Source organism: Chelonoidis abingdonii, chromosome 20 (genome assembly GCF_003597395.2).
Source record: "Chelonoidis abingdonii isolate Lonesome George chromosome 20, CheloAbing_2.0, whole genome shotgun sequence".
Taxonomy (NCBI): Eukaryota; Metazoa; Chordata; order Testudines; family Testudinidae; genus Chelonoidis; species Chelonoidis abingdonii.
The window spans coordinates 1,800,731-1,820,536 of NC_133788.1; the positions used below are offsets into that span (position 1 = coordinate 1,800,731).

Here is a 19,806-nt window from a genome sequence, read left to right on the forward strand (position 1 = left end):
CCTGCCCCCTCCCACATCCCAACCTTCTGCCCCAGCCCTGAACCCCTTCCTCACCAGCCCCAGCCCCACCCCATGGCCCCACCCTATAGCCTGTACCCCCAGCCCTGACCCCTTCCTGCACCCCAATCCTCTGCTCCAGCCAAGCCCTCCCCTCAAAATCCCTCATCCCCAGCCCCACCCCAGAGCCTACGCCCACAGCCCAGAACCCTGACCCCGTCATATCCCAAACCCCTGCCCCAGCCCCCCAAACCCAGAGCCCCTCTTACACCCCAAACCCCTCATCCTCATTCCCACCCCAGAGCCTGCACCCCCAGCCCAGAGTTCTGACCCGCTCCCATACCTCATCCCCTTGCACCAGCCCAGAGTCTTCTCCCACACCCTGAGCCCCTCATTCCCAGCCCCACCCCACACCCCAATCCTGACCTCCCTCACACACACCCTAAACTCCTCATCCCCACCTATACTGGGTTGCAGGCATCAACAATTTTCTTCCCCGGAAAAAAAGTTCGAAAACCACTGCACTAGGACAGTAACCCTGTAAAAAAATAAATTTTTGAATTGGCATGATTTGTTCTTGACAAATTCACGTTAGCTACTGTTTATCACTATTATTTGCTAAGTACTTACCTTTTTTTTTTTTCCCCTTAATAATTTGTTCCAGTACTTTTCAAGGTCTCAAAGTTAGGCTGACTGGTTTATAAATCGCTGGGTCCTCTTTATTCCCCTTTTTAAAAGCAGGTACTATGCTTGTCCTTCTCCAACCCTCTGGGACCTCCCTCATCCTCTATTACTTCTTGAAGATAACCACTAATACCTCCAACACTGATTCAGCTGTCCCTTAAATATCTCAGGATGAATTTTGTCAGGGCGTGTTGAGTACAATGCATCTAACTATCTAAATATTCTTTAACCTGTTCTCTCCCCCTTGTTAATAATTACATTAAGCGTCTCATCACAATTAACTCTTTTAGCAAATCAGCATTAAACAGTTTACCCATCTTGGTGGTGGTGTTAGCTCTTTGCCCACCAGGTAGTGGGCCTACACCTTCCTTCAGCCTTCTCTTGCTCCTAACCTATTTTAGCACCTCTTCTTATCGCCTTTTATGTCAACTGCTAAGTGCAACCCGGGCTGTGCCCTGGCAAGAACAGGGTGCTGATACTACAGCAATCTGGGCCCCACAGTTGTGGGGGACTGAAAACTAGGGGGCCCTGAGTCCCTGCAGCCCCCAGCCACGCTCCAACCCAACACACAGCCCGGGCAGGGGATGCCCCAGCAGCCCCTCCAATCCACCAAGCCCCCCCAGCCAGCCCCAACTACCCGGTCCGGGCCGTCAGCTCTGCCTCCCCATCAACCCCGCTCCGCTCTCGCTTCCCCGGCGCCGGCTCCCCCTCACCTGTTCCCGGTGAGCGCGGCGGGGCTCTGGGAGCACAGGCGGCTCGCTGCGGCCGGCACACGGCCGGCGAATGGCGCGCTGAGGGCGCGGGCGCAGCCGAGGCGCCGAGGCGGCGCGTGCCGAAGGCGGCTGGGCCCGCGGCTGGCGCTGATTGGCGGTACGCCACGGTTGGCCGCTGAGCTCTCGCGCGCGGCGGTTTGGTGTGACGCGCCCTCTCGGCCCTGCCCGCCATGGAGAGCCTCTGCTGGTCCCCCCATCAACCCCACAACTTCCCGCCAAGCTGTGGGCGCGCTGTGAACCAGCCCGCGGTCCCGCTCATCCGCTGGACACTTGATCGCGGCGAGGGGCGCTCATCGACCTCCGCCTTCGATGGCGAGTCTGCTGGCGCCGGCCGGGCCCTGTGGGAGGGGCCGGGGGCGACGGGGCGCGGCCGCCTCGGCCCGAGCTTCAAACCACCAACTTCACCAGCTCAATTCCGTCAGCTCACCGCTACGGCTTCCGCAAGGTGTGTGCTGGGCCGCGCCGGGCGGCTCCTACGCGCCGCGCGGGCCCGCGGGCAGGCGGCGGCTCCCGCGGCCCCCTGCACCACTTCCACAGGCCCGTACTTACCGCCGCGACCGCCCCGACCTGCTCGTCCACCTCAAGCGACTCACCAGTGCCAACAAGGCCAAGCTCGCGGCCGGCCTGGAGGTGACCAGCCGCCCGCCCAACCGCTTCCAGCGGCTGCTCAGCACCTCGCTGCACGGGGACCCGCTCGTGTCGCCGCCGGCGCCTGGCAAGGCCGAGAAGCCCGGTGAGGCTGGGGGCGGGCAGCACCAGGGGCACGTGGCCGCTGCGGGTGGTGCATGGGGAATGTCAGCTCAGCAATGGAGAGGGCCAGGTGGGCCAAGATATTTACACTGGGGCAGTGTCCGATGGTAGCAACGTACGTTTGGCCTCCCTCATCCCAAGGGTTGTTTAGCCCGCTAGTTAGTTACATGCATGAAGTTGGGAGAACCTGTGCAAACAGGGGTGATGGCTTTGAGGGAATGGTGAACTGGGCAATCTGAACAGATTTAGAGTTCTCCAGTGTGTTTCTGTGCTCACAATAAAAAATATACTTTATCCATTGGTATTTCTGTGTATTCAAACGCCTCTCTACAGACTAAAACCCCTATCATATCCCTAAGCATGAGTAGCTTTATGCACATGAGGTTGGGTTCAGGATCGTTTCTTGTGTACATAAAGTTACTTGTATGTATAAAGATCTACAGGATCAGGGTGTAAAATAAGTTTTTATACTGTTGTCCCTGCAGAGCTTTCACAGATGGATCTGGATTCTGTTCTTTCTTATGCTTCTTGTGTGTATTGCTTGCTAAGTTCCAGGTACAGGTGTACAACCACTTGTCTTCCATGAGTGGTCTGAATGGTAGCTAGGAGTGTGGTGGCCATTTTGTGTTAAGGAACACAGATGCTTTAGTAATAATTCTGCAAAATCTCTTAAGGAGAATTAAAAGCTAAATAATTTTCTTGAGAAGAATGAATGAGTTAGGTGGAGGTTAAATGGAGTACCTATGATTTGAAATCAGTCTGCAAATATGAATCAGAAATCTTATTTTCTCAGATCTTCTCAAGGGAGTTATTCACTGTCCAAGTGAAGTTTTGAAGAGCTCCCCGATTCTTGCATTTTCCACCCCCCAAAGATGACCGGCAAAGGTGAAAAAAATGGGTGGTTTTGATGTGTAAAGAAGGATTGAACTTCTTTTGGTTGACGTTTTTTGTTGTTTTGGGTGGGGGATTTTTTGTTTAGTTGGTTAACAATATAAATTGAAAACTTGTTCATCCTATGTTTTCTGGAAGATTCAATGGACAAGTGGAAAACTATTAAGATTACAATACTTTAGATACCCAGGAAGTAAAACTTGAGAAGGGATGGAACTCCTAAATCAAACTTCTTGTTTAATTTTTGTTTTAACATAAAAGTTCTTTGTTAAAGATTTAAAAGATAGAAGGAACCATTGTAATCATCTAATCTGACATACTCTATAATACATCATAGAATTTCACATCATAATTCCTGTACCAAGCCCATGACTTCTGGGTTGAGTGCTCTTGTCCTTTCAACTAAGGACTGAGAGAGCTCCCACTGCAGATCTCTGGTTCTCCAAGAGCACCTTCAGAAAAAACGGGGAAGACAAAGCTGGATAGTCTTGATTTCCCGCCCCCGCCAGGTAATAAATAAGCAGGATAAATACTACTTGGGTTTTCTTTGTGCTTCATAAAGAAATAATAAAAGGGCACAGACAATCACTAAAATCCTCTCATTCTTTTCTGTCCCTACTGCGAAAATATTTTTTCCAAGCTGTTTTTTCAGAGTCTTATAATTCGGCACGTCTGGGTGGATTTTCATAGGGGCAACAAAAAAAAAAAAACTGTCTTACCTCAAGGTGTTCCCCCACCTGAACAAATTTCAAGTTCCTAAATTAAAGCCTGGACATGCTAGAAGCTCTAAACAAAAAAAATTGTGTTGCTTAAATTAAGATTTTTAGTACGTTTCCTCTTGTCCTCATTTTTGTAAATGACTTAGAGGAGGTTTTGGAACAAATTGATAAACTAAATAGAAATAAGTCACCAGGACCAGATGGTATTCACCCAAGAGTTGTGAAGGAACTCAGATGTGAAACTGCAGAACTACTAGCTGTAGTTTGTAACCTAGCATTTAAATCAGTTTCTGTACCAAATGACTGGAGGATAGCTAATGGCACACCAGTTTTTAAAAAGGGCTCCAGAGGTGATCCGAGTAATTACAGGCTGGTAAGCCTGGCTTCAGTACCAGGCAAACTGGTTGAAACTATAGTAAAGAACAAAATTCTCAGACACGTAGCAGAACCTAATTTGTTAGGGAGGAGTCAACACGGTTTTTGTAAAGGGAAATCATGCCTCGCCAATCTACTAGAATTCTTTGAGGGGGTCAACAAGCATGTGGACAAAGGGGATTCAGTGGATATAGTGTGTTTAGCTTTTCAGAAACCCTATGACAAGGTCCCTCACGAAAGGCTCTTAAGTATGGTAAGATGTCCTGGGATAACAGGGAAGATCCTCTTATGGATTGGTAACTGGTTAAAAGTTAGGAAACAAAAGGTAGGAATAAATGGTCAGTTCTCAGAATGGAGAGAGAGAAATAGTGGTGTCCCCCAGGAGTCTGTACTGGGCCCAGTCCTATTCAACATATTTATAACTGATCTGAAAAAAGGGGTACAGTGAGGTGGCAAATTTGCAGATGATACAAAACTACCCAGATAGTTAAGTCCCAGGCAGACTGCGAAGAGCTAAAAAGGATCTCTCAAAACTGGGTGACTGGGCAACAAAATGGCAGATGAATTCAAGTGTTTGATAAATGCAAAGTAATGCACATTGGAAAACATAATCCAACTATACATATAAAATGATGGTCTAATTTGAATTAGCTGTTACCGCTCAAGAAAGAGATCTTGGAGTCATTGTGAGTAATTCTCTGAAAACATCCACTCACTGTGCAGCGGCAGTCAAAAAAGCTAACAGAATGTTGGGAATCATTAAAAGGAAATAGGTAATAAGACAGAAAATATATTGCCTCTATATAAATCCATGGTACACCCACATCTTGAATACTGCATGCAAATGTGGTCGCCCCATCTCAAAAAAGATATATTAGAATTGGAAAAGATTCAGAAAAGGAAACAAAATGATTAGGGGTACGGCATGGCTGCCATATGAGGAGAAGTTAATAAGACTGGGACTTTTCAGCTTGGAAAAGAGACAACTAGGGGGATATAACAGAGGTTTCTAAAATCATGACTGGTGTGGAGAAAGTAAATAAGGAAGTGTTATTTACTCCTCGTAACACACGAACTAGGGGTCACCAAATGAAATTAATCGGCAGCGGTAACAAACAAAAGAATTTTTTTTTCACACAACACACAGTCAACCTATGGAACTCTGTGCGAGAAGATGTTGTGAAGGCCAGTACCATAACAGGGTTCAAAGAAGGACTGATTAGTTCATGGAGGATAAGTCCATCAATTCATATTAGCTGGGATGGACAGGGATGGTGTTCTTAGCCTCTGTTTGCCAGAAGCTGGGAATGGGTGATGGGATGGATCACTTGATGATTACCTGTTCTGTTCCTTCCCTCTGGTGTACCTGGCATTGGACACCATCAGAAGACAGGATAGACCTTTTGTCTGCCCTGTATGGCTGTTCTTATGTAACTGTTTTTGTGGAAACTTTCTACAAAAAATTCAGCCTGGGGCAGACTCCCACCATTGAAAATTTCCCCCTAAATGGTTAAATTTAGCAAAGTTTTAAAAAAATGAAAACAAAGTTTTGTAGTGGGAAGAGTTGTCGAACAGTAGCTGTAGTCGCATTGCTGCCAACTCTGCCTGTTATAAAATAAGCATCTCCTCTTTTGCAGGTCACGTTTAACATCTATTCCCTGTATCACTATCACCACCTCCTATCTACAGTCTGTTCCTTAGATTGGTTAGTAGAGGTTGAGTGATTTGCAGCTCTCCCTTTCTACAGTGCTGATTGTGCTTCCAAATCTTACTTCCAGAGAGCAAAAGGCTGGTACCGAGAGTCCTGGGATGTCAGACATGAAAGCAGAGTGTTGTATTATCTAAAGCCCAGTGTTTAGAGTTTATTATTAACTCTTCCATCTTTGGATTTTTCTCTGTTCTTTCCATCAGAAAGTTTGTGATAAAGCAATTAAGGTAAGGTTGTCAAAGCCGCCTAGAGGATTTGGACACCCAGTTTCCAATGATCTCTCTTAGGTGGCTTTGAAAATCTCATCCTAGGAATCTTGTACTCCCTCTTGTCTGACATATTACTTCACGCTTGTCTGCTATACCATATGGCTTACCAAAATTCAGATTCTAAGTAACTCCGGTTTGGTTTGCTGACTTACTGTGCAAAAAACTACTTTCCAAGTTGTGGGGCTGAGAAGTGGCTACTGAACAATTTTTTTAAAACAAGGGATTGAAATGCTGCATTGGCAACATTAGAAGCCAGATATTTCACCATATGAAGATAAAGTAATACAATCTGCGTGTGGATTGAGTGGTATATTTTATGATCCTTTTTCATAACCATGTAATCCTAGTAAACATTTTCTTTTTAATGCAGGAGCACTGACGATAGGACAGTTTCATCGGTCTTTTCGGCAAGACAGTTTATCTCCTTACTCCTATGTATCTGCTTCATCCCACAACCACAGCACTTTATCATCGAAAGGTTCAGATCGGACTCCAATCCCTCCCAGAACATGGCAGAACTCCCTTGGGATGCTTCCGGGGCAGATGGAGACTTCCCCAACATTTTCAGACAAAGGGGTTCCATTTCCTGTACTCCAGAGGTTTCCAACAGAGGTCACGTACACTCTTCAACCCAGTGCCACGTCTATGCATGTACAACAAGGACCTCAGACAATGGCCACTTCTTCCCAGAAATATAGCAACTACACACCTTCAGCACAGTACTCCCAAACCTACTACCCAACAGGTGTGATAAGGGTCTAGCATTTGCATTTCATCAGGATATTTTAAATCAACAAATTATTTTTCTGCAATGCACTTTAGTGGTGTGTGTGTGTGTGTGTGTGTGTGTGTGTGTGTATATGTGTGTGTGTGTATATATGTGTGTGTGTGTGTGTGTGTTTATATATATATATATATATACACATACACACACAAACAAGACTTAGAATCGAAAGAAGAGTATCAAACCTAAAGAATCTCCTAACAATCCCTGATAGGATATTTCACCCTGCTTGAAAATCTGTGTCACCATTTTTGCATTTTCTCAAATTCTTTCCTATTGAGCCATTCATATTGTAATCTCTGTTTACCTCTGTATGGAAAGTGACATCTATCTCTCCATCATTCTTGTAGTACCATAGTTAAGGCTGCATGCATTCCAGTCTGTCTTATTTTTGACTTCTTTCTTCTCCTTGCCCCCCTCCCCCCCAAAAAAAGTATTGCCTCAAAAATTCTGTATGTATCTTCAGACCAGAGCAGATGTTTTGTCCAGAAAATTTGAAGCAAATTATCTAAGACCCCTGTTTGAATTATAGGAAAAGAGAGAGTTTCATTTTTGTAAATGTTACAAATAGAGGTATTCCATTTTGGAGCGTATGTGACTCAGACTTCTGGGTTTTAAGAGTTCCAGTTTCTCATGCTTTCATAGCCTTTTAGTTGATTGGGGTGCAAAATGCGCAAGCTACTGATCCCTGGTTCAGTCTCTTAGGTGGCTGCTTAAGGAATTGTTCCAGATATTTGAAATTGGTGAGGTACTCAGAGACATACTGATCTGGGCTTTAATAAATATCTTTCTAAGTATAATCACAACACAGTTAAGGCATCAAAAGTATAAAAGAATGACCTGCATTATGCATACTCACAAAACTAATCTGGAACACCTGTGTCAAGTAGGGAATTCCCAGGGTTGGGGAAGTGATCCCAGGTTCCAGACATGCACCTCTAAACAAACACCAGACCTTCCTCTTAGGGAAGGACAGAGTTAATCCCTGGATCAAGCACCACAGTAACAATAGAAAAATACTTTTTATCTAACCCAGGCAAAAGCCAGAAGTAGACTGAGGTCTGGATTTCTAGCAGGAGTTATGCAGACTTCCTTGCCCTGATACAGCATGTAGCACATAACCTGCGCCCCCACACTTGGCTAGACACACAGACTCTCTGCCCCATGCCAATGCAGCCCTCTCTTTCTCCTCCCCACTCCCTACTTGGGTCACTCCAACCTGTCTGTGCACTCTCGTGCTTGTATACATTGTTCAGCTCAGACTGGTATATACAGACTTGCTGTATAGTCCCAGCTGAATTCTCAGCTCCAGGCTGTGCATCTATAAGAGTTGCAAGCACCAGTGCAGCAGCTGGCTCTCAAGCAGCTCGTCGTTCAGACGCTGCACCCTGGTGTCTCTCCCCCCAGTTCAGTGCTGCTGCTTCTCAGCTCTTTCTTTGTTCTCTCTCTACATCTTCCTGGGCTTGTGTCCTGTCCTGTCCCGTCCCATTTGTTCATTGGCTCAGACCATCCCAGAAGGTCCACAGTTAATTCTGCGTCCTTGTTTTGGAGTGGCACTCTCCTACCAATCAGGTTTGTGAAGAGTAGCAGGGAGGGAGGGAAAGGGGCTCTCTACTCAGTCCCATGTCTGTGACAAGGAAAGGAAGAAGGAGCCCATCTTCCCTGGGGTTAGTATTAAGCTTCCCACAGTCCAACCGTCCCAACTAAGTTGGGAATACACCCTTTCCTTACACCTACGTGTGTCTGGGACCATAATTTATTAAGTGTCAGCCCTCTGCCCATGTTTGGTATTCCAGGGACCGATTTTAGGGTTCTTGCCTCTTGTATGGCTAATTTGCATCAATGCATTTAACAATGGTTTCAACATGTCAATGTAATTTCAGCTGTACCCGGAAAGTACATAAAATATGCTATTTTAAGCCCAGACAATTGTTATTGTGTCTTATGTGTTTATAACATGATACATATTACTAAATCTCATGACCTTTGTGTCAGCCACTCATGCTAACTATTCAGGCCTTCTGTTAAATGCCTTAAGTGTATTTCTAAGCCTGTTTTAAGACAGTCCTTTACTTTGTGTACTCCTAATTGCTTAAAAGCTATAATGGTTATTCATTTCTGATTTCTTAAGCATCTTAACTTTTCCTAAAGGTATAGTCCATTGCCCACATGTGATTGACTTCTCAAGAGACACACCTCAGACATAGGCCCAAAGCAATAGATTCTGGACAGGCTAAATACATAGAATAAGCATTATTATTAAGATAATAGAAGTGAATCTTGTATATTTTAAATCCCTTAAGGAGGTAATACTAGATTTCGGGAAGTGAGCTGGCAGTGCCAATATTGAAATGTTTTTGTCGGGGTAGGATGTACAACTCTTTACAATGAACAGAGGTTCTAGAAATTTGATAACTTTTCTGTTTGGATTCTTTCCAGCTGTGTTACAGTGCTGCTCACCTGCAGCTCACCTAGATCCTCTTAGTGGCTGTGGCAGTCCTACAGCCTCAACCTACACACACTGCAGCTATTTCCAGGTGAGTGCACTAAGTTGAAACAAGAGGAAGCCATGTGACCTAACTTCCCTCTAAGGCATGCGGCTGCGCAGCCCCATGTCAAGGGCTGTGCCCCTTCCCCAGTCCGGCTAGAGCTGCCGCAGCCGTGGAGAGGCGCCTCTCCCTCAGCTTGGCCTGGCACAGCCCAGCCCAGACGGAGCTGTTGAGAGGTGCTCCTCCCCTGGCCCCAAGCTGCTGTGACAGAGGGCTGGGGCACCCCCGAGAGAGGGCACCCCCAGCCAGAGCCCTCAGCCCTGAGCCTCGTCCTGTACCCTGAACCCCTCATCTCCAGCTCCACCCCAGAGCCCTCACTGCCCCTATACACCTACCCTCTGTCCTAGCCCTGTGCCTCCTCCTACACCCCGGCCCCATCATCCTCATCCCCACCCCAGAGTCCGCACCCCCAGCCAGAGCCCTCATCCCCCTGCATCTCTGCCCTGAGCCCCCTCCCACACTCTGAACCCCTTGGCCCTACCGCCACTGCACATCACCTCTATATTGGTGCACGTAACAAAATTCATTCCGCACATGGACATAAAAAAAATCATAGGGAACACTGCGTGTGACCATGGAGTACAGTACTATGAACTCTTGGGGAAGGGGATATAGAATTAAAAGAGGATGACTTTGAGAATACATAAGATTAACTTGACAGTAAAAATACCTGCAAAGATAACTGTATATAAATGTGTGGTTTTTGTAACTCTCTGAATAGTTCTCGGGTAAACTCCATGTCAGGGGTTCCACTTTGTGGAGCTACTTGGTCTGAGGCAACCACAATATAAAAGAAAACATAGCTGACTTCTTCAAAGTTTCTATTTGTCTTTGTTAGTGAACCTCAGTATTTCAGATTTCAATATTAATGTTGATAAATCTGGAGTATTAGCAGTCCTCCAGGGATTTGCTAGGTTGGACAAGGAGTTTTTCATAACACTGTGAAATCTCTCTAGTCTGCATATCAAGTGGGTTTCTGATTTGCATTTCTGCAACTTTATCTCATGCTTAGCAAAATCAAAGATGACTTATCGAGTTGGCTTCTTCTCTTTAATATCAGAGTAACCAAATTAAAATGTCAATATTACCTAAAATGCTATATTTACTGAAAATGCCCCATCTGATTCTAACAAAGAGGGAAGTATTTGACTTGGAGGGCCTGTGCTTATTGGAAAGGTCTAAAATGAAAGGAGACCTTGTACTTTTTCGTATGAGACTAGTGAAGTGAGTTGTACTGAGAAAGTATATGCCTCTGTGTTCAGATTTGGAGAAGCCAACCCCTTTTCAGATGATCTTGTTGTCTTTTTTGCCATAGACACAAATCTCCATATATATCAGTTCTAATCCTCTAGTCAAGGGCCTTTATATGGTCTTCATGGGTGGCGTGTGAACCGCCGGCTTGGGGAGGCTAGCCGCCAGGTATGCCCCTTCTGCCCAAGCCCTGCTCCTTCTGCGCCCCCCACCGCAGCCCCCCAGTGCACTTGCTGGCCCCTGCCCCAGGCTAGTGCTCCTAGCCCTGGATCGCCCCGCCCCCCAAGTGCCGAGCGAGCAGCGTGGCCACAGCCCCGGAGCACCGGGAGGGTGGCCAGTGTGTCCCCAGCTCCGAAGCCGCGTCGAACAGAAGTGTGTGGGGGGGTGGCTAGCGGTGGAGCATGGGCAGGGTTACACTTGGCTGTTTGGGGAGGCATAGCCTCCCCCAGCCTGTGATACCCACCACCCATGATGGTCTTACAGAAATTTGTGTAAATTTAAGGCCAAATTCTGGTCTGATTAATGTAGTGGTGGAGGAATATAAAGAGGCACTGGTTAATCACATCGTGGGTAGCAATGTAGAAGTAGGCCTGGTCTATACTATGAGGTTAGGTCAAATTTAGCTGCGTTAGCTAATCAACCCTGTTCTGCCAACCTAAAGATCTCTTAAAGTCGACTGCCGTACTCCTCCCTGACAACGGAAGTAGTGCTAAAATTGACCTTCTTGGGTTGAATTTGAGGTGGTGGAGACGCAGCGCTGTGCAATTCGATGGTATTGGCCTCTGGGAGCTATCCCAGAGTGCTCCAATATGACAGCTCTGGACAGCACTTTCAACTCTGATGCACTAGCCAGGTCCATAGGAAAAGCACTGGAAACTTTTGAATTTCATTTCCTGTTTGGACAGCGTGGCGAACTCAGCAGAACAGGGAAAGTCATCTGTTTGTTCTCAGAAATGTATCTTCTGTAAAGTCTACTCTCCCTTTTTTTCCCCTGCAGCTGCAAATGTTTCTGTGCTCTCTGAAGGTGAAAAAACCGCACTCGCGCTGACATGTTTTCAGAGCTCATGCAATCCTCCTGCACTGATAGGGCACAGCTGAATGCATGGAGGCATTCGGTGGCAGAGGCCAGGAAAGCAAACAGTGAGTGTGATTGTAACACACAGGAGGAGATGCTGAGGCAAATGAGGGAGCAAACGAACATGATGTGGCGTCTGGAGGAGCTGCAGGAAAGGCAGCTAGACTACAGACCCTCACTGCAGCCATTATGTAACCGCCTGGTCTCCTCACCAAATTCCATATTCTCCTCACTCAGATGCCCAAGAACGTGGGCTGGGGGGTAGCTCCGGGCATCCTGCCACTCAACTCCAGGGGATTGCCCAAGCAACAGAAGGCTGTCATTCAAACAGCTTTGATTTGTAGTGTGGCTACAGTAAGCAATGTGGCCCTATCCTTCCCTCCTCCCCAACCCCACTCCATTATGAAACTTTGTACACTCGGGCTTCCTTTTACTAGTCAGCATTGCCAGTGATTTCAACTTTTTTTGAATGAATGAATGAATGGATTCAGAACAACAGGGACTTTATTTCCTGTGCCAGCTGTGGTCGAATGGGAGAGGGGGAAAACCTATAATGGCAGCAGGCCGTAAAAAGGATCCAGTTTGGGAATATTATAATGAAGTTCCTCTAAATGTGGGTAAGACAGGCATGCATGCAAAATGCAAACAGTGCAACAAAGAAATGCAAAGTCTGGTAGCCTGAATGAAACAACATCATGAGAAGTGTTCCTTCTCAGGAGGAAGCTGCGTTGAAGATGATGAAAGGAACATGTCTGAACATGCAGAATCTTCAGGTTGGTTAAATTTTTTTTTTTTTTTTTATTTCATACTTCTTTCTTAAGACTGCCTGTCTTCCTTCTGGACTATTTTTTGCTTAAACATAGAATTCAAGAATATAGTTGTTACTCTATGGCACTGTCATTTTAGATGCAGTTGTGAAAATTAATAGCTGAAATAGGCTGATTTTCCTTTTACAGTTTCACCTTTAAAGTAGTACTGAGCGTCAATGAATGCAATAAGTAATACTAAATGAGCAGTATGGTAATAATAATTAAATAACTGCATTGATTTATTTTGTTTAGGAGAATCCATCCTCAACATACAGGATTCTGAAGACTATCCACCTTCAAGATCACCATCATTTTCTATAGTTTCAGAGTTATCTGCCAATGATAGTGTTTCAGTCACATCATGTATTTCAGTCACATAGCACAGTATATCACCTGTAGCAAAAAGAAAAAAAAAATCTCCAATCATCAGAAACAACCATAGATAAGTTTGTGATAAGAACAGCAGATTACAAAAAGAGGTAATGATGAAAAAATTGCCCTTGTTTGTTTATGCAACAAACTCTCCTTTCTGTATGATTGAGAACCCATACTTCATTAACATGGTTCAGTCATTAAGACCAGGATACAGTCCACCCAACAGAGCAGATGTGCAGGCAAATTGCTGGATAAAGTGTATAAAGAGAAATTGAGCAGTGGTGCAAAAGGTCTAGAGGGTGAAATTGTTAACCTGAGTCTTGATGGAATGGAGCAATGTCCACAATGATCCTGTTGTATGTGCTTGTGTGACAACAGAAGAAGGAATGTCTTCCTTACAGAAACAATTGATACAATCAGGAAATGCACACACAGCAGAATACTTACAAGAAGTAGCAGTAAAAGCTATAACAAACTGAAAAAAAAATTCAAATGTCTAGTATGCAGCTTGGTCACAGACAATGCTGCAAATGATATCCAGATGAGAAGAAATTATAGCTGAGAGAGTGAAGAGTCCCAAGCTAATAACATACAGGATTGCAATACTCATTTGAGGCACCTACTAGCCAAAGACTTCAGTGTTCCAGAAATAAAGGCCAATGTTGTTGAAATTGCAAAATACTTCTGTAACAACCACTTTGCAGCAGCTGCTCTGAAAAAAGTGGGAGGAACCAAGCTAACTCTCCCACAAGTCTTGCAATGGAACTCAGTAGTGTTTTGAGCACTATATCAAGAACTGGCCTAATCTGATGAGAGTTCGTGAACAAAATTGTGAAAAAATAGATGGCACTGTCATAGCCAAAGTTCTCAACATTGGGCTTAAGAGAAATGTTGAACACATGCTGAGTACCCTAAAGCCTATTTCTATAGCCTTGAACAAAATGCAGGGAAATAGCTGTTTTATTGCTGATGCTGTTGAAATTTGGAAGGAACTGAGTGAGATCTTAAAAAGAGAAATGTGCAATGACAGAGTAAAGTTACAAGCATTAAAAAAATGAATGGGACAAGCACTGTCTCCAGGTCATTTTCTTGCAAATATTTTCAATATTCAGTACCAGGGTCAAATCTAAATTGCTGAAGAAGAGTTGGCTATGACATGGACATCCAGCAATCATCCCTCCATAATGCCAACCATAACAAACTTCAGAGCTAAGGGTGAACCATTCAAGAAATATGTTTGCTGCTGAAGTTTTAAAGCAAGCGCTTAGATTCAGAGACTGTTGAAGTGGTGATCTCACTTTTAACAGCAGTAGCTTCTTCTTCCAGTGTAGAAAGAATATTTTGTTCCTTTGGACTAATTTGTTAAAAAATTGCAAAATCATCATTTGGGACCTGAAAAGGCAGGAAAGCTTGTTTTTCTTTTCCAGGTTATGAACAAACAGGAAAATGTAGGTGAAGATAACTGAGTTAGCTGCAGAAGCCAATATTTTAAGTTTCTCATGTTGACCTGGCTGACATAATCGATTTTAATTTGTTTTTTAAAAAAGAATATTTCATTAACTATTTTAGTTAAAAACAACTTTAACAAAGCAAACATGATTAAAAAAAAACTTGAATGTTTAACTAAATTAAAAAATTCATATGATTGTTTTGTTAAAATATTATGTTTCCTGTTGAAGAAAAAAATCCAGAATATGTAACTTTGTTGTTTTAGTTAAATAAAACATTTTAAATGTCTGCCTGTCTGATGTTCTCCTGCTAATACAGCATGGCAAGAAAATCCTCCAAATATTAATCATTAACCTGTTGAATTGGCGATAATTCACCTCCCAATGACTTCATAAATATCTGCTTCAGTTACCTTTTGGTAAATGAAATAATCAAACAATCATTCATTTTCTGATATAGCTATAAAATGAAGAGTTTTTTCAAAATAAATCTCTTTAAAAATGTATGGTGTGTACCTTCTAAAAATGAAACCTACATCTATCTCTGAGTTGGGAAGAACATGTATTAAGGTTATAACCACCAACAAGAATATACTTTTATGTAGAAATCCATAATTAAATCGTCTTCCTGATTAGTGATTTAAATCATGATTAAATCAAATCCACGCTGAAAAGATTACAAGGATTCTTTATAATGGATAGTGTTATGCACCCTGTTACTACCAGCTACTGCTAATGTTTATGTACACATGGTGGTAGTATAGCTGTGGGGGCCAGATTTTTCCAAAGGTATTCAGGTGACTACTGGGATTTTTGAAAAGTGATTAAGCAGGTTATGCACTTAACCCGTTTAGGTGTTTTAAAAATCCCACTAGGCACTTCTCTGCATCTTTAGGTGCCTAAATACTTTGAAATCTGGCTTATAGTGCCTAGTGACAGATAGAATTGTGATTGCCTGCGCATCTCCATTCCAAAAGGCCTGTTTTCAATTTCATAGAATCAAAAGGTTGGAAGGGACCTCATGAGGTCATCTAGTCCAACCCCCTGCTAAAGGCAGGACCACTTTCCCTAAATAATCCCAGCCAGGGTGCGGTCTAGCTGAGCCGGACCTTAGAATAAGCTTTCTAAAGAATGGAGATTCTACCACCTCTCTAGGTTAACCCATTCCAGTAACTTCAACCACTCTCCTTAGTCAGAAAGTTTTTTTCCTAATATCCAGCCTCGACTTCCGCAACTGCAACTTCAAACCATTGCTCCCTTGTTCTGTCCTCCGTCACACTGAGAACAGCCTAGCTCCCTCCCCTTGAGTTCATCCCTTCAAGTAGTTGAATCCGTTGCTATCCAATCCCCCCTTAGTCATTCTCTCTGCAGGCTAAATAAGCTAGTTCCTTCAGTTCCTCTCTTCATAAGTCAATGTGCTACTGTCCTCTAATCATTTGTTTGCCCTCGCGCTGGACTCTCTCCAATTGGTCCGACGTCCTTTGGTAAGTGTGCGCCCAATAAGCGGACACAATATAAAATGCGGCCTCAACAGTCGCTGAATAGAGGGGAATAAGCACATCCCTCGAGATCTGCTGGCAACACTCCTACTAATACAGCCCAGTATGCTATTAGCCTTTTTGGCTACAAGAGCACACTGTAGGCTCATGTTCAACTTTCCATCTACCGTAACCCCAAGATCCTTTTCTTCAGCACTGCTACTTAGCAGTACGACTTTGTCTGACTTACCTAGAAAACTTTTTCTCTATCTGGAGGAGAATATTCCTGTGGCGTTTAAGCAAAAACAGTTTTAATGGTTCTTGGTTTTTATTTCCTTCTTTAGAAGGGAGTGAGTGACAAAAATTCTTGGTTGTATAGTTTTTCCCCTTAAAAAACAACTTCTACCATCTCACAGAGAAAGTAGAAACTTGAAATTTGGTACAGTGATAGTCCATAGATTGGATATATGCCTTTCAGTGATCTAGTAAAAATCTCTGATTTGGCTGAATAGAAGGACCTGTTGGACACAGACACACAGTTAAGTTTCTAAAAATAATAATAAGGATCTTTTTAATAATATCCTAATATTCTGTTCACACTTTGTGTATGATGATGCTTTGTGGAATTTTGTATCTCCTATCTGTGCTCAAGTACCCCCGTTTCCAAAAACTCACAGAATGTGATGAGGACAGCTTCAATCCTCAAGGTTTGACACTGTTCGTTCAATATTTCCTGTCCTGCATATCACTTGTGCAAGACAATACCTTGTTTTTTCTGAGGTTATATTATGCCTGGAATGTTGGATCAAGTTTCTCTCATTTTATGTGTTAGAAGTCTTTCTTTTTCAAAAATATAAGAGCCTATGCTCTCCTTTGTATTTTTCCACTGATGCTGAAACAGGGTTATAAAAGTCTTCAAAAGACCAAGAACAATGACTGGTGCTTGAAAAATATATTTGACACCTCCAGCTAGACTGATGGTGACTGAATCTTTGGGCCATTCTAAAATTTAAAAGAAAGAAGCTATTTCATGCCATACTGATCACTTTGGCTTTAGGGCGGATAGAGAGTAAGAGAACCTTAGCCCAAGTTGTAAGTATGGTGCATTCTTTCCAGAGCAAGACCTTGGAGTTCACTGACCACAAGGATTCAAAGATCTGAGATCTTGGTTTTACAGCTTTTCAGAGTGGACCTTTACACTTCCGGAAGGGAAAAGGATGATAAGGATAAGTAGGAAGACTGTAGGTCCAGGTTACATCTTGTCAGTTGTCAATTTTTGTATAGTGCGGATGGCATCTAGTACTTGAATTAAACCAAGATACCCTAAAATAGCTTTAAAAATATTAAATTTTGTTGGGAGGGAAATCTCAAAAGTCTTTTGAAGGCAATGTGGACTCCTATTAGAAAAATGTACAGAATGAAAATAACATCGCTCTATTGTAAATACTTGTTAAAAAATACGATAACATGGGTCAGAATGATGATATCCTTGACTGATAGGATCATTTTCACCATTGTGATTCTTTTTCCTAGGATTACATTTTTACTGCAAACACTTCTAAAATAAATCCTTATCTAATTACTATTTATGATCTTACAGTTTATTTGGGGGCAAACAAAATTCCTAGGTTTAATGTAATAAAAGATATGGCTTTGGATTCTTTGACCATGGGATGTTGTTCCAGGAAGGAGGATTGCTAGGAAGAGATTGATCCACCTAACGAAGAGAGGGAAGAGCATCTTAGCAGGCAAGCTGGCTAACCTAGTGAGGAGGGCTTTAAACTAGGTTCGCCAGGGTATGGTGACCTAAGCCAAGTGGGATACCAGGAGGAAACACAAAGATGAGGGACAAGACAGGAAGCCTCTTGATTCATACTGAGGAAGTAGGGCAATTGGCTAGTTACCTTAGGTGCATGTACACGAACTCAAGAAGCCTGGGAAACAAGCAGGAAGAATTGGAAGTCTTGACACAATCAAGGAACTATGCTGTGATTGGAATAACAGAAACTTTATCAAGCAGTTCACATGACTGGAGCACTGTCATGGATGGGTATAAACTGTTCAGGAAGGACAAGTATGAGAGGAAAGGTGGAGGAGTTGCACTGTATATAAGAGAATGGTATGATTGCTCAGAGCTCCAGTATGAAACTGGAGAAAAGCCTGTTGAGAATCTTTGGGTTAAGTTCAGAGTAGAAAACAACAAGGGTGATGTTGTGGTTGGTGTGTGCTATAGACCACCGGATCAGAATGATGAGGTAGATGAGGCTTTTTTTGGACAACAAACTGAAGTTTCCAGATCGCAAGCCCTGGTTCTAATGGGGGACTTCAGTCACCCTGACATATGCTGGGAGAGCAATACAGTAATGCACAGATAATCCAGGAAGTTTTTGGAGAGTGCTGGGGACAACTTCCTAGTACAGGTTCTGGAGGAACCAGCTAGGGGCTTTGCTTCCCTTGACCTGTTGCTTACAAACAGGGAAGAATTGGCAGGGGAAGTAGAAGTGGGTGGTAGCCTAGGCAGCAGTGACCATGAGATGGTTGAGTTTGGGATCCTGACAAAAGGAAGAAAGGAGAGTAGCAAAATATGGACCCTGGACTTCAGAAAAGCAGACTTTGACTCCCTTATGGAACTGATGGGCAGGATACCCTAGGAGGCTAATATGAGGGGGAAAGAAGTCCAGGAGAGCTGGTGTATTTTAAAGAAGCCTTATTGAGGGCACAGGACCAAATATCCCAAAGTGCAGAGAGAATAGCAAATATGGCAGGTGAACAGTTTGGCTTAACAGAGAAATGTTCAGTAATCTTAAACTCAAAAAGGAAGCTTACAAGAAATGGAAATGTGGACAGATGACTAGGGAGGAATATCAAAATATTGCTCGAGCATGCAGGGCTGTAATCAGGAAGGCCAACACACAATTGGAGTTGCAGCTAGCAAGAGATGTGAAGGGTAACAAGAAGGGTTTCTACAGGTATGTTAGCAACAAAAAGAAGGTCAGGGAAAGTGTGGGGCCCTTACTGAATGGGGGAGGCAACCTAGTGATAGATGATGTGGAAAAAGCTGAAGTACTCAATTTTTTTTTTTGCCTCAGTCTTCACAGACAAGGTCAGCTTCCAGGCTGCTTACTGGGCAACACAGTATGGGCAGGAGATGAGCAGCCCTCAGTGGTGAAAGAACAGGTTAAGGACTATTTAGAAAAGCTGGATGTGCACAAGTCCAGGGCTCCAGATCTAATGTATCCAAGGGTGCTGAGGGAATTGGCTGATGTGATTGAAGAGCCATTGGCCATTATCTCTGAAAAATCATGGTCATCGGGGAGGTCCCAGATGATTGGAAAAAGGCAAATATAGTGCCCATATTTAAAAAAAGGAAGAAAGAGAACCTGGGGAACTACAGCCTCACTTCAGTCCTCGACAAAATCATGGAGCAAGTCTTCAAGGAATCCATCTTGAAGCACTTGGAGGAGAGGAAGGTGATCAGGAACAGTCAACATGGCTTCATCAAGGGCAAGTCATGCCTGACCAACCTGATTGCCTTCTGTGATGCAATAACGGGCTCCGTGGATATGGGGAAAGTGGTGGATGTGGTATATTTTGACTTTAGCAAAGCTTTTGATACGGTCTCCCACAGTATTCTTTCCAGCAAGTTAAAAAAGTATGGATTGGATGAATGGACTATAAGGTGGATAGAAAACTGGCTAGATTGTCAGGCTCAATGGATAGTGATCAATGGCTCGATGTCTAGTTGGCAGCCAGTATCAAGTGGAGTGCCCCGGGGTTGGTCCTGGGGCCAATTTTGTTCAACATCTTTATTAATGATCCGGATGATGGGATGAATTGCACCCTCAGCAAGTTTGCAGATGACACTAAGCTG

The 19,806-nt window shown here is 43.8% G+C and overlaps 1 protein-coding gene across 1 annotated transcript in view; it reads left to right on the plus strand.

The window, feature by feature from the left end:
• The first annotated feature begins 1,265 nt into the window (after positions 1–1,265).
• HSF5 (heat shock transcription factor 5) overlaps positions 1,266–19,806 on the plus strand; it is a 52,800-nt gene continuing 34,259 nt past the window's right edge. Inside the window, 5 exon segments of the mRNA XM_075059537.1 lie at positions 1,266–1,551; positions 1,739–1,995; positions 1,998–2,187; positions 6,537–6,911; positions 9,390–9,487. Coding sequence (XP_074915638.1) covers positions 1,266–1,551; positions 1,739–1,995; positions 1,998–2,187; positions 6,537–6,911; positions 9,390–9,487 — 1,206 coding nt within the window.